Below are 22490 nucleotides of genomic sequence, written 5' to 3'. Positions count from 1 at the left end.
GGTCATGCCACAGCATCTTAATCAGATTTAAGTCCGGACTTTGACTCGGCCACTCCAGAACCTTAATTTTGTTTTTCTTGAGCCATTCAGAGGTGGACTTGTCGGTGTGTTTGGTATTATTGTCCTGCTGCATAACCCAAGTGCGCTTGAGCTTGAGGTCACAAACTGACAGCCGGACATTCTCCTTCAGGATTTTCTGATAGAGTGCAGAATTCATGGTTCCACCAATTATGGCAAGTCGTCCAGGTCCTGACACTGCAAAGCAGCCCCAGACCCTCACACTACCACCACCAAATTTGACTGTTGTTCTTTTAATGAAATGCTGTGTTGTTTTACCCCAGATGTAACGGGACACACACCTTCCAAAAAGTTCAACTTTTGTCTCATCAGTCCACAGAATATTTGGCCAAAAGTCTTGGGGATAATCAAGATATTTATTTTTTTGCAAATGTGAGACGAGCCTTTGTGTTCTTTTAGGTCAGCAATGGCTTTTGCCTTGGAACTCTCCCATGGATTCTGTTTTTGCCCAGTCTCTTTCTTATTGTTGGATCATGAACACTGACCTTAATTGAGGCAAGTGAGGCCTGCAATTCTTTAGATGTTGTTCTGGGGTCTTTTATGACCTCCTGGATGAGCTGTTGTTGTGCTCTTGGAGTAATTATGGTAGGCCATCCACTCCTGGGAAGGTTCACCATCAAGTTTTCTCCATTTGTGGATAATGGCTCTGGCCGTGGTGTGCTGGAGTCCCAAAGCTTTAGAAATGGCTTTATAACCCTTCTACAGACTGATACATGTCAACTATTTTGTTTCTCATCTGTTCTTAAAATCGCAGCATGATGAGTTGCTCTCTAATCATGCTTCACTTTGTCAGACAGGTTCTATTTAAGTGATTTCTTAATTACTACAGTAATCAGGCCTGGGCGTGTCTAGTTAAATTTAATCTCAGCTTTCTAAAATAATGTGGTTAATCACAGTTCTTTCATGATTTAGCAGAAGGGGGCAATTAATTTTTCACATAGGGCCAGCTTGTTTCCCTTAACAAATGAAATAATCATTTGAAAACTGCATTTTGTATTTACTTGCATTATCTTTGTGTAATATTAAAAGTTGTTTGATGATCTGAATCTTTTAAGTGTGACAAATGCCCGTTCCTCCTGGTGTAACTGAGGCAGATTTTCAGGCTTCCTTTTTTGGGATTCAAATCAAGGCTTTGTGACGTACACTTCATTATTTTTACTTTGTTGTTTTTCAGCCATTTTCTTACCGCTTTAGGAACATTGCACTGCTTGAAGAACCAGTTGTGTCCAGGTATTCCCTTTGTGCCTGATGTCTGTCTTGATGGTGTTGCTTCAGTATTTCTTTTCATCATCTAATTAGAGCACCAGTCATCTTTTCCAGCAGCCAGACAAGCCTTCCTTCACAGATATGAATTAAAAGCCTCACACTTTCCTCCTGCATTAAAACGTTGTTTATTATGGCCAGGCAGTTCAATATTTGGTTAATCTGACCAGAGAACACTCCTCGAGAAGCTATGTTCTTCATGGTGGTCATCTGCAAAGTTCTGGCTTTTTTTTTATGCAGGATCTCAGAGTATGGACTTCCTCCTCCTTTAATACCATGGCCATATAGTAATGGTAGATGCACTGTACATACTATGGTGCCTGATACCTTTAACCTTCTTCAGCAGTTCCTTTTTGTTGTTTTGTGGTTTGGTTGAATCTTTCAGACCAAAGTTTGCTCATTTCTGGGAATTTATTTGTGCATCTTTTTAGTTTTCTGTGTGTTTCGAAGATTTTTTTTAAGCATGTTTACACACAATTACTGCTACAGACACTTGTGCTATCTTCACTTGTTTGTAAATTGCTCCCAAGGAGGAACCAGACTGAGAACCAGTCCATGATTTGTTTAACTGAGGCCTTTGCTTGGATTTTCCCATGGTATTAAGGGCAAAAAAATTGGCCGATCGTAAGCTTCCGAACGTCATCACGTCAGTTTTTGGACGTATGAAGACTGTTTAGTGACGGCTAACGTGGTATAAACTTCTGACCAACTGGAAAAGCTGAAATAAATTGGCTTCTGGTCAGTGGTTTTAAAATGACCTCTGATGTACGTAAGCAAAGCTAAATTGTCAGCTTGAAGCTTTTCCATTAGCCTCGTAGCTTCAGAACTAAACTGAAGTAGCAAACTTTGAACCCCAAAGATGTTTTAATTGATCATCTCTGCTTGATCCAGGGATCGTTTTTACTACATTCACAGATTTCACAGGTAAATAAACACGAATTTCCATTAATGGACTCCAAGATAAGGCTTGTACTCCATCATTTGGACTCCAAGAATGTTCTGTTTGACATGTTAAATAATTTAACTGATGTACCTGCAGCTCTAGTTTAAAGCCTGGTCTCATTAGAAGGCTGTTTATTGCTTTATTTTTGCTCTGGAAACAGACTGCTGAATATCAGCCCTGATTTATAGCTGTTATGTTCTGCTTTTTGCTGATGATCAGCTGAATGATGTATCAGATAACAATCCTTTTGAATTCTTCCTTCTGATTGTTCGAAGGTGTTAATTAATTTTCTGTAGCTGTAACACCAGCTCTGCCAGTAGTTTTATATTAATGCACTGCACTTATTCTTATGTGTTATAGTTTCTTTAGCAACAGTTTCCACTGGGGGTTGGATGAAGGATGCTCTACATAAACAGATTAACTCTACGTGTAATTGTTACTATGGTGATGAGATTTTTTTTTTTTGAGTATTTTTGGAAGGAGTGTCCAGTGTTGGTGCTTTGTAACAGGCTGGAACTTTAAAATTTGCTTGTAAGATATTCTGTAATGCGAAAATAGGAGGAGTCACTAACACTGGCGTGAATAGGTTCCCACAACATTAAATGGAACTCTGAATGGACAACAGTGTGTAGTTTTAATAAATTAAAGAACTTTTTTTGTCGTTTTTCTCATTTCTTAAATTTTGTCTTTCTTTATTACTGTTCGTTCTTTCTTGTTTAGATTTCGTTTTGTCCATTTTCTTTCTTTCTTTCTTTCTTTCTTTCTTTCTTTCTTTCTTTCTTTCTTTCTTTCTTTCTTTCTTTCTTTCTTTCTTTCTTTCTTTCTTTTTCTTAAATTATTTATTTTACTGTTCATTCTTTCTTGTTTAGATTTCTTTCTTTCTTGTTTAGATTTCTTTCTTTCTTTCTTTCTTACTTGTTTAGATTTCTTTTTCTTTCTTTCTTTCTTGTTTAGATCTTTCCTTCTTTCTTTCTTTCTTTCTTTCTTTCTTTCTTTCTTTCTTTCTTTCTTTCTTTCTTTCTTTCTTTCTTTCTTTCTTTTTCTTAAATTATTTATTTTACTGTTCATTCTTTCTTGTTTAGATTTCTTTCTTTCTTGTTTAGATTTCTTTCTTTCTTGTTTAGATTTCTTTCTTTCTTTCTTTCTTTCTTTCTTTCTTTCTTTCTTTCTTTCTTGTGTAGATTTCTTTTTCTTTCTTTCTTTCTTGTTTAGATTTTTCTTTCTTTCTTTCTTTCTTTCTTTCTTTCTTTCTTTCTTTCTTTCTTTCTTTCTTTCTTTCTTTCTTTCTTTCTTTCTTTCTTGTTTAGATTTCTTTCTTTCTTTCTTTCTTTCTTTCTTTCTTACTTGTTTAGATTTCTTTTTCTTTCTTTCTTTCTTTCTTTCTTTCTTTCTTTCTTTCTTTCTTTCTTTCTTTCTTTCTTGTTTAGATTTTTCTTTCTTTCTTTCTTTCTTTCTTTCTTTCTTTCTTTCTTTCTTTCTTGTTTAGATTTCTTTTTTTGTTTCTTGTTTAGATTTCTTTCTTTCTTTCTTTCTTTCTTTCTTTCTTTCTTTCTAGTTTAGATTTAATTTCCTTCCTTCCTTCCTTCCTTCTGTCCATCAACTATTCACTGATGGTCTCCATGGTTTCTGTGTGGTACCATCCACAGCAATATCATGTGCTGCAATCTCATTACCCCGTTACTGATTATTTTCTAATAACAGCAGAACCCCAGCAGCTTTATTCCCTACACACTTCACCTGTACACTATTTATTTTGAACACTTTACAATTTTGTCCCTCAATAACATTTTGGGATGCGTGTGTGTGAGCTCTTGATGTCTAGAGTTATTTGGTCAGGAGCATGCAGGTTATTTCCGGTCAAAATGACAGACAGACATACACTTTTTTTATTTCAACCTAAAATCATGTAGGAGGCTGAACTGATGCTGTGATTCAAAACTTTTGGCTTGACGGTTGACCCAACAATATACATATATATATATGTATGTACGTATGTATGTATATGTATGTATGTGTGTATATGTACCACCAGATGTGTGGGGCTGCTTTTATAACAGTTTTTTACTGTGTTGAAATCCATTTCCATGCATAAGCATAGCTGGGATTCAGAGCGTACTAAAGGTACATTTGGAGCTGCTTTTTTCAGCACAGCTCAGGCGAGACGAGCTCTCTGCTCCGGGGTGGTCCTGCCACTCCACTGTGGGCGTCATGTTAGACTGCATCATGCAGTCAGGATAGAGACTGAATCAGTCAAAGCTTCCAACAAAAACACCACTGGATATAGGCTTCTGCACTGGTTAGGAAGCTAAACTGTTTTTAATGTAAAATCTAGTTTAGGTGACTATTATGGTGATTATAGATAAATCTAGGTGACTGTTGTGATGTCATTAATATATAGAAACACTGATGTAAGAGAAGTTAAATGGAAAAATATGTTGAAACTCTCATGATTTTCTTTCTTTCTTTCTTTCTTTCTTTCTTTCTTTCTTTCTTTCTTTCTTTCTTTCTTTCTTTCTTTCTTTCTTTCTTTCATATTTGGGGGGATGTGGTATATAAATGGTGTATGTTGTAAGCTTTAGTTCACCTCATGATACCTTCCCAGATAATATGCATGTAAAGAGTACAAATACAGATCTGAACAGTAGGTTCATTATGTTCATAGGTATTATTATTATTATTACCATAATTAATATTATTATTATTATTATTATCATTTTCCTTTTTTTGCACATGCTAGCCCGTTCACTGTGCTGCATCCACATCATAGACACCTCTTTATCACCCAGTTCCTGAGCTGAGCAGTGCACAGCAGAGGTGTTTATGACTCTCAGGAGGTTTAAGGCTACAGTAGTGAGGTGAGATCATCCACTGAAGCAGGAAAGTGAGTTTTTTGGGAAGTGCAGTCTTTTGGGTTTATCGATGTGAGATTTAACTAAAGCTGCAGGAGACGAGTCACAAAGTACAGAAAGCTCCACAGCGGGAGAAGAGCAGCAGGAGGAATCCGGCAGGTCTGGAGGGTGAGACAGTCACAGCAGGAGAAGTGCATTGGGATCAGAGAACGAGAGAGAGAGAGAGAGGATTAAAAGACGGAGAGAAAATGAGGGGAGAGAGAAATGGAGGGAAAGAGACATGGGGTGAGAGAGGGAGATGAAAAGGAAAAGGGAGAGGAAAATGGAGGGAAAGAGAGAGAGGCAGAGAGGGAAATGGATAGAGAAAGAGAGATGGAAAGAGAGATGGAGAGTGGGGAGAGAATAAAAGAAAGAGATGGAGAGAGGGAGAAAAGGTGAGAGGGAGAGGGATATGGCAGAAGAGATATGGAAAGAGAAAGATGGAGAGAGGGAGAGGAAAATGGCAGGAGAGAGATGGAAAGATTGATTGGTGGATAGAAAGATGGAGGGAGAGAGAGAAAGGGAGAGGAAAATGGAGGGATAGAGATGGAAAGAGAGATGGGATGAGGGAAAGAGAGAAAGGGGAAATGGGAGAGAGAGGGAGAGATGGAAAGAGAGAAAGATGGATAGAGAGATGGAAAGAGAGAGCTAGAGAGAGAGAGAGTTAGTTACGGTTTTATCCTGCAGTGACTTATAGAGGTGTTTGAGGTCAGGTGGGGACTCCAGCAGGACGTGTCCTCCTCCAATCAGTCTAAATGAGCACAGCTCAGCTCTGACTCTCTCCATATGACAGAATATGACCCAAATATGTCTGAATTCACTTCAGCAGAATTGTCAGACACTAGCTTTTATCTCAGAAGGGCAGCACTGAAGTCAGGCCTGGAACCCTAGGTTGCTGAGCTTTATGCCTCGTGTCTCGCTGATGTGTTGCTGCAGATAAAAGTGTCTGGATGAGTAAATGTAAATGAAACGCACACTGATCTCTTCATGTCAGATGCTCTGGGAGGATCTAACAGGAGGAGTGAGTTCACACTGAGGAAGGGATTCACATCAGACTGGAAGTGGCACTTTAATAACACACTGAGGCTTTTATTAGCACTGATCTCTTAGGAAGTGTGTACACATATAGACCATTCATTTTAATACTACAGTCTTCTGATTGATATTTACACATTCACACATTTATCAGGGACGAGACAAGACAGGAGAGCGGGGTCTTCATTTTATTATAACTTATGCTTCGTTTATTTTGATTGAACTTTGTTTCGCATTTAGCTTTCTTTCTTTTTCTTTCTTTCTTTCGATTTTATCTCCGTTATCTTTCCATTATTTCTGCCTCCTCCCTGTATAGATATCCTCGATTATATTTAAATTCATTCGCGCTTTACTCAGTTTTAAATGTAAAATTAAAATGTGTAAGCCCATGACCTATTTATTCAGGATTTAATTCTAGTTGTCATATCTGATCAAAAATAATTGTAGGTTTGCTATAGTTTATACATTTGAAGTGATTTTAAAGGTTACTAATTGTAAATGATCTCGGGGGAATTCATTTCAGCGCGCAGACGAGTCACTGCGTGAAAACTGTTACTGCAGCGGAGCAGAAAATCACTACAAAATCTAATTAGGTTTAAAAGCATACGCAGAAAGGTTTATTGGAATGTAAATGATGCAGATGCAGAGCAGGGAGCAGAACGGAGCAGAGCAGAATGTAGAGCAGGGAGCAGAACAGAGTAGAGATCAGAACAGAGTAGAGATGAGATCAGAGCAGGGAGCAGAACAGAGTAGAGATCAGAGTAGAGATGAGATCAGAGCAGGGAGCAGAACAGAGTAGAGATCAGAGCAGGGAGCAGAACAGAGTAGAGATCAGAGCAGAGATGAGATCAGAGCAGGGAGCAGAACAGAGTAGAGATCAGAGCATGGAGCAGAGCAGGGAGCAGAATGTGGAGCAGGGAGCAGAACAGATCAGGGAGCAGAGTAGAGATCCAAACAGAGCAGGGAGCAGAACCGAGTAGAGATTAGAGCAGAGAGCAATGTGGAGCAATGTGGTTAAGGGGCAGAATGCGGAGCAGGGAGCAGAGCAGAGATCCAAACAGAGCAGGGAGCAGAACCGAGTAGAGATTAGAGCAGAGAGCAATGTGGTTAAGGGGCAGAATGCGGACCAGGGAGCAGAGCAGAGGACAATGTGGAGCAGAATTTGGTTAAGGGAGCAGGGAAAAGAACAGAGCGGAGAGCAGAGCAGAATACGAAGCAGAACAGGGAGCACAATGCTGAGCAGGGAGCATAATGCCAAACAGAGCAGAATGTGATGCAGGGAGCAGAATGCAGAGCAGAACAGAGCACAATGTGGAGCAGGGAACAGAACAGAGCAGGAAGCAGAGCACAATGAGGAGCAAGGAGTAGAATGTGGCGTAGAGAGTAGAGTACAATGTGGAGCACAAGGCAGAGTGTGGAGCAGAGCGGGGAGCAAAATGCGGAGCAGGCAGCAGAACAGAGCAAGGAGTAGAGCAGGGAGCAGGAAAGACCACAACGTGGAGCAGGGAACAGAACAGAATAGAACAGAGAACAGCAGAATGTGAAGCAGGGAAGGAGAGTGTGATGCAGGGAGCAGAATGTGGTTACGGGAGCAGAGCACAATGCAGAGCAGGGAGCAGAATGTGGTTACGGGAGCAGAGCACAATGCAGAGCAGGGAGCAGAATGTGGTTACGGGAGCAGAGCACAATGCAGAGCAGGGAGCAGAATGTGGTTACGGGAGCAGAGCACAATGCAGAGCAGGGAGCAGAATGTGGTTACGGGAGCAGAGCACAATGCAGAGCAGGGAGCAGAATGGCCATGTGCAGGGTGTTACATGGTAATGCAGTAGAGATTTGTCCAGATGGTTAAACTGGATGTGCCATTTCTCCTTTATTGTTGTTATTCCAGAGGTTTTTAAACACAAACACTCAAGCAAGTGTGCTGTCAGTTACTGTGGGAAGTGTGAGGAGAACTGGAGTGTGTGTTTCGCCTCAGGATGCAGTGATGTGGATTTAAAAAAAAAAAACATCCAGGAATTTTCTGATGAATTATTGATTTACTGCATTATTGAGAAAAACGGTTTATTTCCACATTTCCTGCAAACACTTACTGTCTTTTTCATGCTCTCAATCTGTCCATCTTCACACTTCCTGAATCCTGAGTTCTACATACCCCTTTTCCTCTCTCTCTCTCTCTCTCCCTCTCTCTCTCTCTCTCTCTCTCTCCCTCTCTCTCTCCCTCTCTCTCTCTCTCTCTCCCTCTCTCTCTCTCTCTCCCTCTCTCTCTCTCTCTCTCTCTCTCTGAGCAGTGTCACCCAGATTCTCCTCTCATCTCTCCCTTTTCCTGGCACCCTCTCTTCATCTTTTTTTTCTCTTCATCTATTGGGGTGATGAAGGCTGAAGGAATCCTCAGTTCTCCAGTCGTTGATGACACTTTGATGGATTAATTACGCATCTCTGCATCTCTGTGTTTCTCTTGTTAGACCTTCACTATGGTGCTGCTTTATACACTGCTGTGTTTCTTCTTTGACTTCTCTATTCTCATATGCAGTGATTGTAGTAACCCATGTGTGTGTGTGTGTTGTCATTTTTTATATTTAGGAATTTACAACCACAGAATTCCATGTACGAGTGGTTAAGATATCATCCACATTGGATTCCCCCAATTGATCCCAGTAATTAGAATATAATATAATATATAATCCCCAGAATCCACTACTCAGATCCAACAGGTTCTTTCTTTCTTTCTTTCTTTCTTTCTTTCTTTCTTTCTTTCTTTCTTTCTTTCTTTCTTTCTTTCTTTCTTTCTTTCTTTCTTTCTTTCTTTCTTTCTTTCTTTCTTTCTTTCTTTCTTTCTTTCTTTCTTTCTTTCTTTCTTTCTTTTCTTTTCTTTTCTCCATTTGAGATTCTCATTAGAAACCTGTGTCTCAAAGAAAGACTGATGGATTTATATGGAGTTATCATTGCAGAGGAACTAAGTAGATTTTTTGGAATTGATCCAGACAAGGTCACAGCAAGGTCAACAATCTGAAATTATTTTTCTTCAGTAGCTTCTTTCCTGTTTAAAAAAAAAACTATATATATATATACATATATATATATATATATATATATATATATATATATATATATATATATATATATATATATATATTAAGGGAATTTGATTTCATTTGATTATTTTTAGTATTGGCCAAATTATATCTTTTTGACTGTCACTGTTTTTAAATGAAACTTTGACAGAATGGATTAAAGCACTCAGCGATTCCCATTTTACCTCGCTCACTTCCTGTATGTTTGCTTATACTTTGGGATAGAAGCGTTCCTTTTGCATCTCTAACAGCGAGTTTATGTTTTTGTTTGTTTCAGATCTCTCTACAGAATCACACTCCTCATGTCCTGCTCCAGCTCCCTCTGCTGCTACGCTGGTACCACCGTGTGCAGGAAGTGCCAGGGGTCCGCCGTGCCGCAGAGGATTGTGGGATGGCTCTGTTTAGACCACAGGTGCCCCAGCCCTGTTCAACTCAAGCAGTCGCTCCTCATTGCGTAGAATCGGAGCAGGAAAGCCCGGCGCCGTCTCAGGAGCACTTCGTGGGAGGGCCGAGACCTACGCTTACCAAACTCCAGGTAATCCTAAGAAACTTTTCCCATTTCTGTTTCCTGTTTTTATTCTCAACCACTCTCGCTGTGCGGAAAGAGGTTTCTCTTTACTGCTCTGGTGAACCCGTGAGTGGCCGATAGAATCTCCTTCCATTAGCATGTTGCTCTGCTTCACTTTACGGCCGTCTGTTCTGCAGGAGCAGCTTTAACGGATTTATGCCCTCCAGTGGGCTGCAAACACGCTATAACTCTGCAAGCGCTGCCCGAGCTTATACAGCTCTCTGTACTTTGCACTTAAAAGAAGAGGCTTGTGCCAGCTAAATTAGGCCATATATTCTGGGTAAAGTGGTTTTATATGGTTTGCTGGCTCTATGCTAATGGGCAAATTCTCTTAGCACACACATTTTAATCAACAGCTGCTGCAAACCAGACCAACTGTTGCAGATCTTAAGTGTGTGTCTTTCTTTCTTTCTTTCTTTCTTTTTCTTTTTCTTTCTTTCTTTCTTTCTTTCTTTCTTTCTTTCTTTCAAAGAAATTTTCTTTCTTTCTTTCTTTCTTTCTTTCTTTCTTTCTTTCTTTCTTTCTTTCTTTCTTTCTTTCTTTCAAAGACATTTTCTTTCTTTTTCTTTCTTTTTCTTTAACTGCCCTTTTTCTTGGCTGACAGGACACAGACCTGTTGTAGTAGATGTAAGTCTATGTGCCTGAAGGTGCCTCACCACGGTTGTAAAGAATGCTTATTTAAGTGACCATAGACTTCTTCTCAGAGTTATCACACTTATCACTTATCCTGATCGGCTTACATTTATCTCATTCATATACATGAGCAGTATTTACCAGTACACTGGTGTTCCAGTCTGTTGATGGAATAAAAATCCACTCATCAGACATTTTCAATCAGAATAAACAAATGAATTTGTTTCATGCTGAAAGTCTGATATAAAATGAGGCAGGAGTCTGTTGACTTTCAGTATGAGATGTGTGTTTTTCGCTCTGTTTACTGGTTGAAGATAACGGCAAATTTTAACAGTTTTTGGGTTTTTTTGGAACTTTTCTATGACTATATTGGAATTTATCTGTAAATAATAAATTCTTAAGTCCTTCTGAGCCATTAAATACCAATGTGGAGTGTTACATGACAAAGAAATTCAATGCTGAGCATGGGCACAGGAAAAGAGGTGGAAATTCCATTTTTTGGCCTCTGGTAAAAAGAGTTAAGGGCCTTGATGTCTGATTCTGATCTCCATTCTCCTCTGATGTCTATCATCAACAAGGACATCTGTCATCTGCCCACAGAGATGAAACTCACAGGATGATGTTTTTTGCACCTTTTTCTTTATTTTATCATTAGGTTTAACATTGTGTAAACGCTCGAGGCCATAAAGAAACCAATTTGATTCTTTTCAGGATTTATTTAATTGTCAAAAGAGCAGGCAGAGAGGCAAACACATGCATTAATCCAAGTTAACGAACAGAGGAAAGCTGCTGTGGACACGCTAAGGTATCTACAGGTGGGCGTGTAGCTTGACATGGAATAAAAATCAGAAATTGAAGGCAGGAGCAATTCACGTCATGACGGATACAAATCATACAGCACATGGAATAAACACTTCATTTATCTTATGCTACTGAAGTGACTGGAGTTTTCTGTTGGGAAACTGAAAGTAGCAGGACCTTCTATCTTGTGTTCATGTGACCTTGAGGGTGACAGTGATGGAGCAGGCTGAAGAAAACAAAGCACCACAAGCGTGAAGCACTGCGGCGTTACTCTGAACTGCTGAGTGTGAACGTCTGGAATAAATAGTCATTATCCCTAATCAATGAACTCTAAAATGGTGGCTGCTGTAATTAGTTTGAAGGTCAGGAATGCAAAAATTTATTTAAAATTTTTAATAACACAAAAAAAACCTCTTTTAATTCAGATTTATTTGAGTATAAACAGAGTTCTCATTAGCAGCACTAGACCATAGTCATGCCTGGGAATAGAGTCTTGAAACGTAGCTATAACGACAGATATGTTGTGATTTTAATAGCGAATAACTGTGGGGCTTTTTATTTTTTTCTTTTTAGGACTTTTTTTTTGAAGAGAATCTTTTAATTTTTTTTATGGCATATGCTAGTCTTGTTGCCAGGCTAATATAGCAAAACAAGCTAGCAAGAAAGTTAAGGTTTAGGAACAGCACCTTGTCTGAGAAGATTTTTTTGTGACAATCGATGGCATCATTTATGTATTTTAGTAAAGCATTTCAAAAGAAATATTCAGGTTTTCTTCCTAAAGCTATGCTTACATGATAGCCACTGAGCAAGAGTAGCGCTAGTTAGATCTTGAGCTAGCTAGATAGTATGTCAGTGGCTATTATTTTATTTATTTATTTTTGATGGATCTGTACAGATGTGATGCGTAAAATGTGTCCAGACTTTTCACAAACTATTAAAGGAAGCTTGAAGTCATTCTGGAGAAACAGGCATGTTAATAGAACACACACACACACAAATACACACAGACTGTTTGGCATCCCTTAGTCTTTTTGCTCATTCTCAATAGCCCAAAAGTGTTGAAGTGGATAAAATGTTTGATGTATTGTTCTAAAAATAGTGCTGTAGTGTAAGAGGAATAAAAAATCAGTTCATCCTCCAATTTTGTACAGTATCAGTATCTCCTCTACACATTTGACTACACCACACTGACCTGTCATTGATTATTTTCCCAGAACAGCACACCCATCATATTTGATCCATTTGCATACGTTCCTGCTTCATCCCCATTGAAGAGATATTTTCTACCAGATTCATAATGTACATAAAAACAGCTGGAGTAAACATTTAATTAATGTTCCCCGCAGTCGACACTACTGAAGACCTAAACAGCTACCATGGCGACAGTGTTTTTCTTCTTTCTCCTTGTAGCAGCACCAGCACCAGTTTTTTTCCACATATCCTTTCACAACCTATTTGTTGTCCTCACAGACGCATTGTTTTCGACGTCGACTGAGTCATTGGAAAACATCTTAAACCCAGGATGTATTTAGAGCCGATTGAATGACAAGTTTTCTTTCTTTCTTTTTTTTCTCCATACAGCCTTCCATAAAACATTCTTAAGTTCTTTGGCAGAGAGACTGATGGCTGATGTTTTAGTGCATGCTTCCATCTCTGCTCCATGTCATGTGTGAAGTCAGATGCTGTCGGAAAGGCTTTGTTAAACACTCGCCCTAAGCCATTTCACTCAACTGAGAGATGTTTACTTAAATACACTCGGTGACACAAGGGTTGAGAGGCATCAGGTTGGTTTGACATATGACGCTTTAAAGTAAAGACAAACCGGTTGTTTATCTATTTATTTATTCTTATTTTCTATTTTTAACTCTGACAACAGCATAATAAAGTAGCAGCACACTGAAAAATAAAGGAATGTGTTGTCTATCAGATTTAAGAAAAAAAACGTTTCTCAACAAAACATGATTTTGTGGCTTATACTAAATGTCATTTAAGGATGTTTCTAATGTCTAGACTAAATAATGTAGAGCGGGCATGATCGATGTATGTGGTGTTAATGCAAACCAGTTACATTGTGATATCTCGAGGATGTTGGTGCTGATGGGAACTACAGTAAAAGTATAGAATTAAATTTAGGTGATTTAAAACATTATGACCCATAATTGCTAAATTATGGGTGACGCAAAGGGTCATAAACATTGCATTTTTAGTGTTAAAAAAGACCCCCCCCAAAAAAAAGAAAGAAAAATATGTATTATAAATAAACATATTTATTAATTAATGTATTTATTTAGTTATTTCTTTCTTTCTTTCTTTCTTTCTTTCTTTCTTTCTTTCTTTCTTTCTTTCTTTCTTTCTATAAATATAGACAGTCTTTAGTCACAGGTTGGCACTATATATTAATAGCATAATTATACAATATACAGTTGTTTCCCACTTATATAACACTAAATCCCACCACCTGAGGTATTATGTTGAGGAATTTAAGAACTTTTCCACCTCCAATGCAAGAAGAAGCGTGAAGGAAACACTGAAGAAGTGATTAATTGTCTGTAACAGCAGCTCTGACAGTAGTTCTGTTTATTCCCATACATTGTTGTTCTGTAGTAACATCTCTATAGTTTACAGGGATTTGTGTGGTAGAAATTCATAAACCGATGACTACAAAATCTGTGTCACTGTTGATATGGGGGAGTTTTTTTCTGAGGACATGTTTATTAAAAAAAATAATGGGTGGAAAAGTCTTTAATGTCAATACTTTGTAAAAGCCAGTGGTAAATATTTTTTGTATTTTTATTAGGTTTTCAGTATTAAGAAAGTCTAACAGACCAAATTCTTTGTAGTTTTTAGTTTCTGTAAGCTGCATTTTTTTCTGTTGTTCTTAACAGTGGAAAAAATAAAGAATGTAGCGGCAATAAAGTGATGGCTTCCTTCACAGTTTCACAAGAATCCACTGTATTAAATGTAACTTAAATTAATAAATACTACAGGATTGTGCGCCATCCATCGTCTATACCCGCTGTATTCCTAATTAGGGTCAGTGGGATCTGCTAGGGGCAGGGGCAAACTGGGCAGGGGTACACCCTAGACAGGTCATCAGTCCATCACAGGGCCACATATAGACAGACAACCACACACACTCACTGCTATGGGCAATTTAGAATTACCAATCCACCTAATGTACATGTTTTTGGTCGGTGGGCGGAAACCAGAGTACCCGGAGTAAACCCACGCAGGCATGGGACGACCATGCAGACTCCACACAGAAATACCCCGGCCTATTCGAACCTGGGATTCGAACCCAGGACCTTCTTGCTGTGAGGCAACAGTGCTAGATTAATAAAACTCTAGATTAATAAAACTCAGGAATGTGGTGTTATAGGAGAAGGATGATGCTGGAGTGGTAACAGTAACACTGCTTTGCATCAGACTGCATTACAGCATCCTGATTTTTATTATTTCCCTATAACAGCATGCTATCTATTGTGGTTTAGTCCTTATTTGTCCTATAAATTATAATGAATTAACAGACCAGATGTTAAGTCTGAGTGCATGAGGTTCCTACATAAAGCACCTAATTCCTGTTTGCGGTGATGTGTAATAATCATGACACACCTGAAGGTTCCCTGTTCCTAAGAATTACATGACAAATCAAGGAATCAAATAAATTCCAGTAAAACATTAGTTATGGAAACATTACCATACGGTTTCATGCTCCTGCGGTTACTCTGCCACCATAAAAGATAAATTGATCTCGCTTTCTCCTCACGCCCCATGTGGTTATTTCACTCTCTTTCTGTTCCCATACAAACTGCTGAACACAACACAAAATCCAATAACACTTTATAGCCGGTGTAAACAGGGTGGTAGTAATGAGGAACTTGCTGTGCTGCAGTGCTATATACGTTCTCTTGCACCTTCTCTTTTTTCGTCTATTAGTCCCCTCTGGAGAGGTGAGCCTGCTGCTGTATTGCTGACCCACTTAGACCCTGTGCTGAAGTGTGTAGGAGCAAATAAACTCACAGATGCGGCTTTGGAGGAGGTTTGGGCCAAGACCTGACTCCCAGACTGCACTCCGGTGGGTGTGTTTCCGTGTTGGCCAGCGCTGACAGTGAGTGTGTGTATAAATCAGCGATTTCCTGTCATGTCAAAGTGATAACCGTGTGTGTGTGTGTGTGTGTGAGGGAGTGGGTGTTAAATCCGTAACGGTCATCTGAGGTTCCCATGCTGTGTGCGTGCTTGTCAGTGTTTGGTCTGCTCCGCAGCTGTCGTTGGTAGCTCTTTGCTGTATATTTAACAGCCCCTTTGCCGTGTGGCAGGTCCACGTCGGCTAGACTCGGTGAGCTTGGCACCAGGCGGTGATACTTAATCCTTTACTGCTGCTGATCCAGAGAAGCCTTCACTAATCAACCGGGCCTGTCTCAAATCAGCAATGTGTGCCCACAAGCGCCTCCATTACACACACTGCTGGGAATCTGACTCCAGCTGTCTCAGAATGCCCAAAATCTGTGTGTGTGGACTTTGTGTTTTGGAGTCACTAAGGCCAAAGCAGCATGCTGGTAGTGTCTGTATGAGTCCTTGGCCCCTCTGTTGAATTGCACATCACAAATGTCAGAGGTTTTAGATGAGATGACAGACTGGAACTGGTTATTACTGATCAGAGGCACTGGTAACCAATATACAGTCCCTCCAGGGTTTTTTTTTTTTGTATGAAGATACATATAGTCTGTCATGACTTTCTATAATTGCTGCACTCATGTTCGAGACAAATTAACGGAAAAGGCTTTGGCTGAGTGCGTGCTTTTATCAAGTCACATGACGTGTCTCGGTCCAAATCTGTGGTAATTTAGAAAAAAATTGCAAGCTTCTCTGAATATTACAGAGATCGCAAAAGGGTCTCACTATAAGGCTCAAAGTTCCTAGTTTCTGTAGATTCAATAGGTCTAGCTCAATTAAATAGATTTTTTTTTTATTGAAAAATTTACAGGAGAGCAAGTTTTCCTCGTAGCATCCATTAAGTGTGGAGCGTACTGTGTATTGAAAAACTGATCAGTCGAAATGCTTTGAGCTTCGAATAGTGTAGAGTTTGAGAAATAAACTTTACCACAACTAGTTTGTATTTTTAGACTGAAAAAAACAAATAAATATATAACAGCTTGTCTCATGCTTTGTCTCATCAGAGAGGACAGCTTGATATTATTTTTTACAGCTTTATAATCGTTTTTATTTTGGCCTTTAAAAGTTTGTCAAGAATTTGACCGGGTGTTTGTTGATATCTAGTTTCCACTAATTTTTCAGTGTCATGTATTTCCCCCTCTGTGGTGTTCAGTGTTTTACCACCTGATGCTACCGAGTTGTTTTTTGTTAACTTTTGCTATGTCTTGTGTAACCGGTTAGGGTTACTAATAAAGTTAGATATTAGATTTTAACCCCTATAGGGATAATAATAAAGGTTCGAGTGTGTTGGTAAATTATAATAGGTTCAATAAGTGTATATTTCCACCATTACAGGCAAAGCATCATTGCTAATTGATTAGAAAAAGAGTGGGAGGAGTTTTTGTCTAAATAGACTTTAGCGAGAATATTTTTTTTTTAGATTAGATTAGCGAGAAAAATGTTTTTACTTTGTTTCTGCAAGGAGCTGCTTAGTTTGAGAGAGAAGAAAGAAAGAATCTTTAGTTGCTAACTCAGCAGTTTCTTTATTTCCTAGCAGTTCAGTTCAGTTTGATTACCAATCAGCTGATGGCAGCGGTACTTAGATGGAGTAAGTTCGTTGAATCTAGAAGTAAATTCAATTCCACTTCAACAACAGCAATGACAAATTTAAGGTGCATGCTGTCTTTCTGAGATTTGCAAGATTTCAAGAAGTTAATTCCACCACCAGAACAGAAAAGAGTCTAGATGTGTGTCTACCTCTTATCCTGAGAGATGGTGGAACCAGTGGAGCAGTGCTAGTGGATCTGAGGGAGCAAGGTGCAGTGCGAGGAGTAATAAGAGCTTTGAAGTAAGAGGGAGCTGGTCCATTCTTTGTACACAAGCATCAGTGTTTTGAAGCTGATGCATGCAGCTCCCGGAAGGTAGTGGACGGAGCGCAGCAGTGGGGTGGTGAGTGAGAACAAGTCGAGCAGCTGCATTTTGGATCATTTGCAGAGGACGAATTGCATTCAGAGGTAGAACTGTCAGTAGAGAGTTGCAGTAGTCCGGTCTCGAAATGACAAGAGACTGAACAAGCAGCTTGTGTGGATAAGAATGGCCGAATCCTTCTGATGTTGTACAGAACAAACCCATGTTTTACATACAGATGTGCATTTTGTGTTTAATACTTTTGCGACACTGGAGGCAGATGGGAAGGAGTGAAAGTCCTGAAATAAATTTGTGAATTCGGAGATGCTTTTCATTTTCAGACACAACCGGCAATGATAACGCAATAGGAAGTCATGCTTTCTGTTTATTCTTTAGTGTTGCTCAGGCTTTCACCCTGTCTCCTCGCTGTGGTAGTGTGAGTGTCTGAGTGTGTGTGTGTGTTTGTCGGTGTGTCCATGTCTATGTATTTGAGTCTGTGTGTGTGTCTGTGTTCGATTCTCTCTGTTTGATTCCGTGTGTCTGTATGTCTGTGTGTTTGTGTGTCTGTGCGTGTGTGTGTGTTTGTGTGCGTGTCTGTCTGTCTCACATAATCCTCACTGAAACACTCAATCCTAGCACAAGCATTAAAAGCTGCATACTGGGACACCATATTTTTTGCTTTCGTTCCAGTTCCAGTTGAACTAGAAAAGATGTTAATATGCATGATGGAAAGGAAACACCTGCATCAGTGTGTTTTGGTAAAAACGGTGATGGCGGACAGGCCTGAGGCGATTGACTGTGCTTATGGGAATGGAAGATGACGTGAAGTTGCCAATGTCAGGAAGATTTTTTTATTTATTCTTTTTTTAATGTCTAATACATGCTGTTGCGTGATGTGCTTTAATTTATTTCAGGCCCCATCCTATACTGCAATATGTCATCTCTCTTTGAAATAAATCAGTAAGACATTGTTATTAGTTGCCCAACATACCTCGGTCTACCTTACAAAAACATATTGTAGCCTGTCAGGATCCCAGCATCTTCCTCTCAACTTTAGTTTTTTTTAATGTAGCTTTAAATCATTTTTTGAAGCTCTTTTACATTTAAGACAGTTTAATATAGCCATGCTGGAGTTCTGTCATAATTGTGTCCCTTTGTCGTTGACGTAAACAGCTTGTTTTTTTATAAAGAAACTGTAGGAATGTGCGTGTGCTGCCAGACTAAGTGTTTTATAAAAGTCTACATGGCACAGGGGAAGACGAAAATACAATAAAACACAACTCTGTAATCATCTGAACTCACTGGACAGATTTATCTGAGACCTGCGTGTTGAGTGAGCTCTTTGATTGACATATGCTTGATTTGATTGACGGCCCTCAGTCTGGGAGTTCCAGCCTGTTAACACAGCATGAGCATATTAAATTATAGATGTATATTGGAAGCAAAGGGAATATGTGGTTAAGAGAATGTATAGTGTGTATATTTATACGGACATAAATAGATTTCTCTTGAACACGGCTTGGCTTTCTCAACTTGGGTTCAGTTTGATTCATGGCTTTGAAAATACATGATCGCATCATCAACATCACCATCTCTCAGGGTACAAGGAAGGTGTACATCAAGACTCTTCTCTGTTCTGAGACTGATGTGGTGGAATGAACTTCCTCTAGAGCAGGGGTCTCCAAACTTTTTTTCTCTGAGAGCTACTGTGACAAAGTTAAGGTGACCATAAGGTACTTGTGCTATATTATTAGTAGCATGTATTTACATAGCTTATCAAACCAGCTGAATAAGCTATTTTTTTTGTAGAGAAAAAATCAGATTTTAATAAATGCACTAATAAGAAATGTCTGCAGCACATCAGGATAGATTCAGTCTGCAGTTTTACCTTGGCAGCATCGTGGCTTTATTCCTAAAGCTGTCGAATCCCCAGCAGATTCCAAGTTGAACGGATCTGCCAAGTCCTTTTTTAATCCTTTATCTAAACTACTTCAATATGTGCTTATAGATTTACGTTTATATAACGCTTCCATGTATGGTTTTGGTGTTAGCTGTGTATTAAATTGTGTGACGCGTGGAGGTGTATGATTTGTCCGGGGGAGTTAGATTTCGGAAAGTGTCTGGGGTTTATTGTGTGGTTTTTTAACAATTTTGTATATATTCTATGAACCTTTGGGCGAAATACTTAGAAGTGGGTTGTGTTGGAGACCCCTGCTCTAGAGTCATGGCCATCTTGAAACTCCATCTATAAACCTCTTCTTGAAACTCTTAAACTAGCAATTACAAAAACTAAAAACGCTTATGTCGTCCGTGTTCTTATCTTATTAATTCCCTAAAGTTTTTAGACGGATGGTATTCTTAGTCCGTGAACTAGCGAGCCAGTATCAGGATGTATTAATTGATAAAACACTTCTAGGTCTCTCTGCATAATGCTGACTGCCAAATACTAAAAATGTAAATGAATCATGGAAATAAATTGTGTTAATATACAGTGGAACCTCGGCATACAAATTTAATTGGTTTTTTAGGTAAGATTTTGTATTGCAAAGCGAATGTTCCCATGAAAAATAATGTGAATGCAGATAATCCGTTCCAGCCACCCCGAATATATTACAAATATTACCAATACGAAGCGTATGTAAGCTGTATAGCTGCTTACAAAGAACTGACCCAAGCCAAGCATTCCATGTCAAGGGTCCTTACAGGAAGTCGTGCCACCAAGCTAGAGGTAAAGAACAGACCACCCACACCACCAATCTGTCAACAAAAAAACGCCCAAAAAGTCAGCTTTTGAACACATGCTGAGGGCAATGTTGGTATTGTGGGTTGACTCTTTCCAAACAGCTTTCGCTGACTGAATTTGTAAACTTGCTTTGGTTGGCTTCGCTTGGCTTTCCACAGACGCTAAGAAGTTACACGTACTCTACCGCTTAAAAGTTTGGTATCATTCAAAAATTTTATTATTTTCCAAGGAAACACACAAGAAATTAGTCTGAATAGAAAGAACAGGACATGCTGACATGTCAGAGTTAGAAATAATGATGATTTTAATGGAAATGATGAATGATGCCTTCATCAAAAAAGCCACCTTTTGCAGCAATTACAGCCTGGGCAATCTAGCTGTCAATTTTTCAAGATAATCTGATGAGATTTCATCCCATGCTTCCTGGAGAATCTCCCACAATGTGGATTGGCTCGATGGAGTCTTCCTCCGTAGCTGAAATCAAGCTGAAATATACAAATGATCCCAAACTTTTGGGCAGTAGTGTACGTTCAACTTAACCCGGCGCTCAGTTTGATTCGTTCATATGCCAAAAATGCTTCATATGGCCCGATGCAAATTTCTTGCAAAATTTCAATTCTTAAGAATGAAAATTCATCAGGCATTCGTATGCCGAGGTTCCACTGTATCTCTGTTCATTTTTTTGGAACATAAGTACTCCCTTGAATTAGTACATTTTCTAGGTTGCCAAGTACAGTAAAATCCAAACATTACAACATTAACTCATAACAAAAAGGGGAGGGTGTTCATCAAACGTCCAAAACGTGTTTTTTTTTATTAGATACAAGCATTTTTTATAGAGTAAGAGTCAACTGAAGTGCAAGCTTAAATGATTCTACCGATGCTTTTATTCGTTAAAAATCATCTAAATCAAACCAGATAATACAGAAGATTAGAAGATAAGATGTGTCCCAAATGATATTTGTGTTTGTTTTAAGCTTATGGAGACTTTATGACAGGATTAAAGTTCAGTGTCCTGGACGTCAGCCATTTGACTTTATTGATTCGTTCAGAATTAATTGTGGACACAAGACTTTACACAGCTTTAAACCTCACACTTTACGTTAAAATGCTCAAATTAAAGTCGGCATTTTTACCCCATTCTTGTAAATGCATGAGAGGATCAGCTCTCCAAAAAGTAAAACCTCGCTTCCATGTTGTTTTCTTAAAACCTAGTGTTCAATTCAGTATTTCCTCAGAGTGGCAAGTTCTTACAGTTCAGTGCGCAAGGACATCCTACATCTAAAGACATATCGCATATTACATTCTGGATTCTTAAAAATGGAAAGCAGTCATTCGGAAGGCAACTTTTTAGCTGTTTTTGTTTGTTAGATGGTTTGAGAAAGTTGACTCAATAATCAATACAGTCTAATAAATGTGTATGAAGTGCTAATATTTTATTTAAAAGGTATGAGGAAACTACATATTTAACTGGATATTACATATTTCTGACTCTATCATCATCAAAAAAAGAAGTAAATGTAGGAAAATGTACCTCACATTCGAAGCCCAACTCCATTTTCACACCCGTTGTGGCAGAGTATCTATCTGCTGTTTGTTTAGAATCGAGAGAAGAAATAGGATTTTTTTTCGTCCGTCCATCACGCACCCTGGGTGACACGGCCTTTATTACCATCGTCGCCTTGGAGAGAAAGCAAGCTGTTCATCACGAGAGATTTCCATGCGAGAGTTTCAGGAATAGCCAGAAGGTAGCTAGTCATCATTCCTGCGTTCACGCTTCACATTTTCACCCTGAGTTTGATTGGCGTTTACTCAGATTGGCTGTCACAGCCTTCCAGGCAGGAAGGTCTCTGGATTGACTGTTCTGATCTCGACAGTGCGGTCTGTGTCACGACTTCCTGTGCAAACTTGAAGGTCTGTGCTAAGTGGTTTAAAATGTCTGGCGGGTTTCTGTTTTCACGGTAAAAGAGTGTATCGATTAATAACGAAAGAGATTCATGGATGCTTTTGGGAATTGATATTTTTTCTTCAGTAGTTCAATAAAATTAAGCTTTTAAAACACTGCAGCGACACACCATGTACGTAGAAGTCCAGCACAGTAGTAGAGACAGCAAACGGTGGACTTAAAGGCAATGCAGCTACATGACACAGCAGTCCAAGTTATGGCAGAAGCTCGACTCAAGATACGAAGTGACTAGCGTGATGACCTTGATAGTGATATTGCCAAAAAGGTTGAAGCTACAAAGGTGGCAGAGCTGGGCATCATTCTGTGATATCACTTAGGTTGATAACACAGTAAGGAAGTTGAACTGCATTGTGGGTAATGAAGGAAACCATTAAACAAATTCATCTTGGACCAAAATGTCAAAAGAAATCAATTTAAACCAAAGTCAACTCTGGTTATTAA

The 22490-nt window shown here is 39.0% G+C and overlaps 1 protein-coding gene across 1 annotated transcript in view; it reads left to right on the top strand.

The window, feature by feature from the left end:
• gstcd (glutathione S-transferase, C-terminal domain containing) overlaps positions 1 to 22490 on the top strand; it is a 133468-nt gene that overhangs the window by 3398 nt on the left and 107580 nt on the right. The window contains exon 4 of the mRNA XM_058385913.1: positions 9556 to 9813. Coding sequence (XP_058241896.1) covers positions 9556 to 9813 — 258 coding nt within the window. The remainder of the gene's footprint in view (positions 1 to 9555; positions 9814 to 22490) is intronic.

Source organism: Hemibagrus wyckioides, linkage group LG03 (genome assembly GCF_019097595.1).
Source record: "Hemibagrus wyckioides isolate EC202008001 linkage group LG03, SWU_Hwy_1.0, whole genome shotgun sequence".
Taxonomy (NCBI): Eukaryota; Metazoa; Chordata; class Actinopteri; order Siluriformes; family Bagridae; genus Hemibagrus; species Hemibagrus wyckioides.
This window is presented reverse-complemented; position numbering and strand designations above follow the sequence as displayed.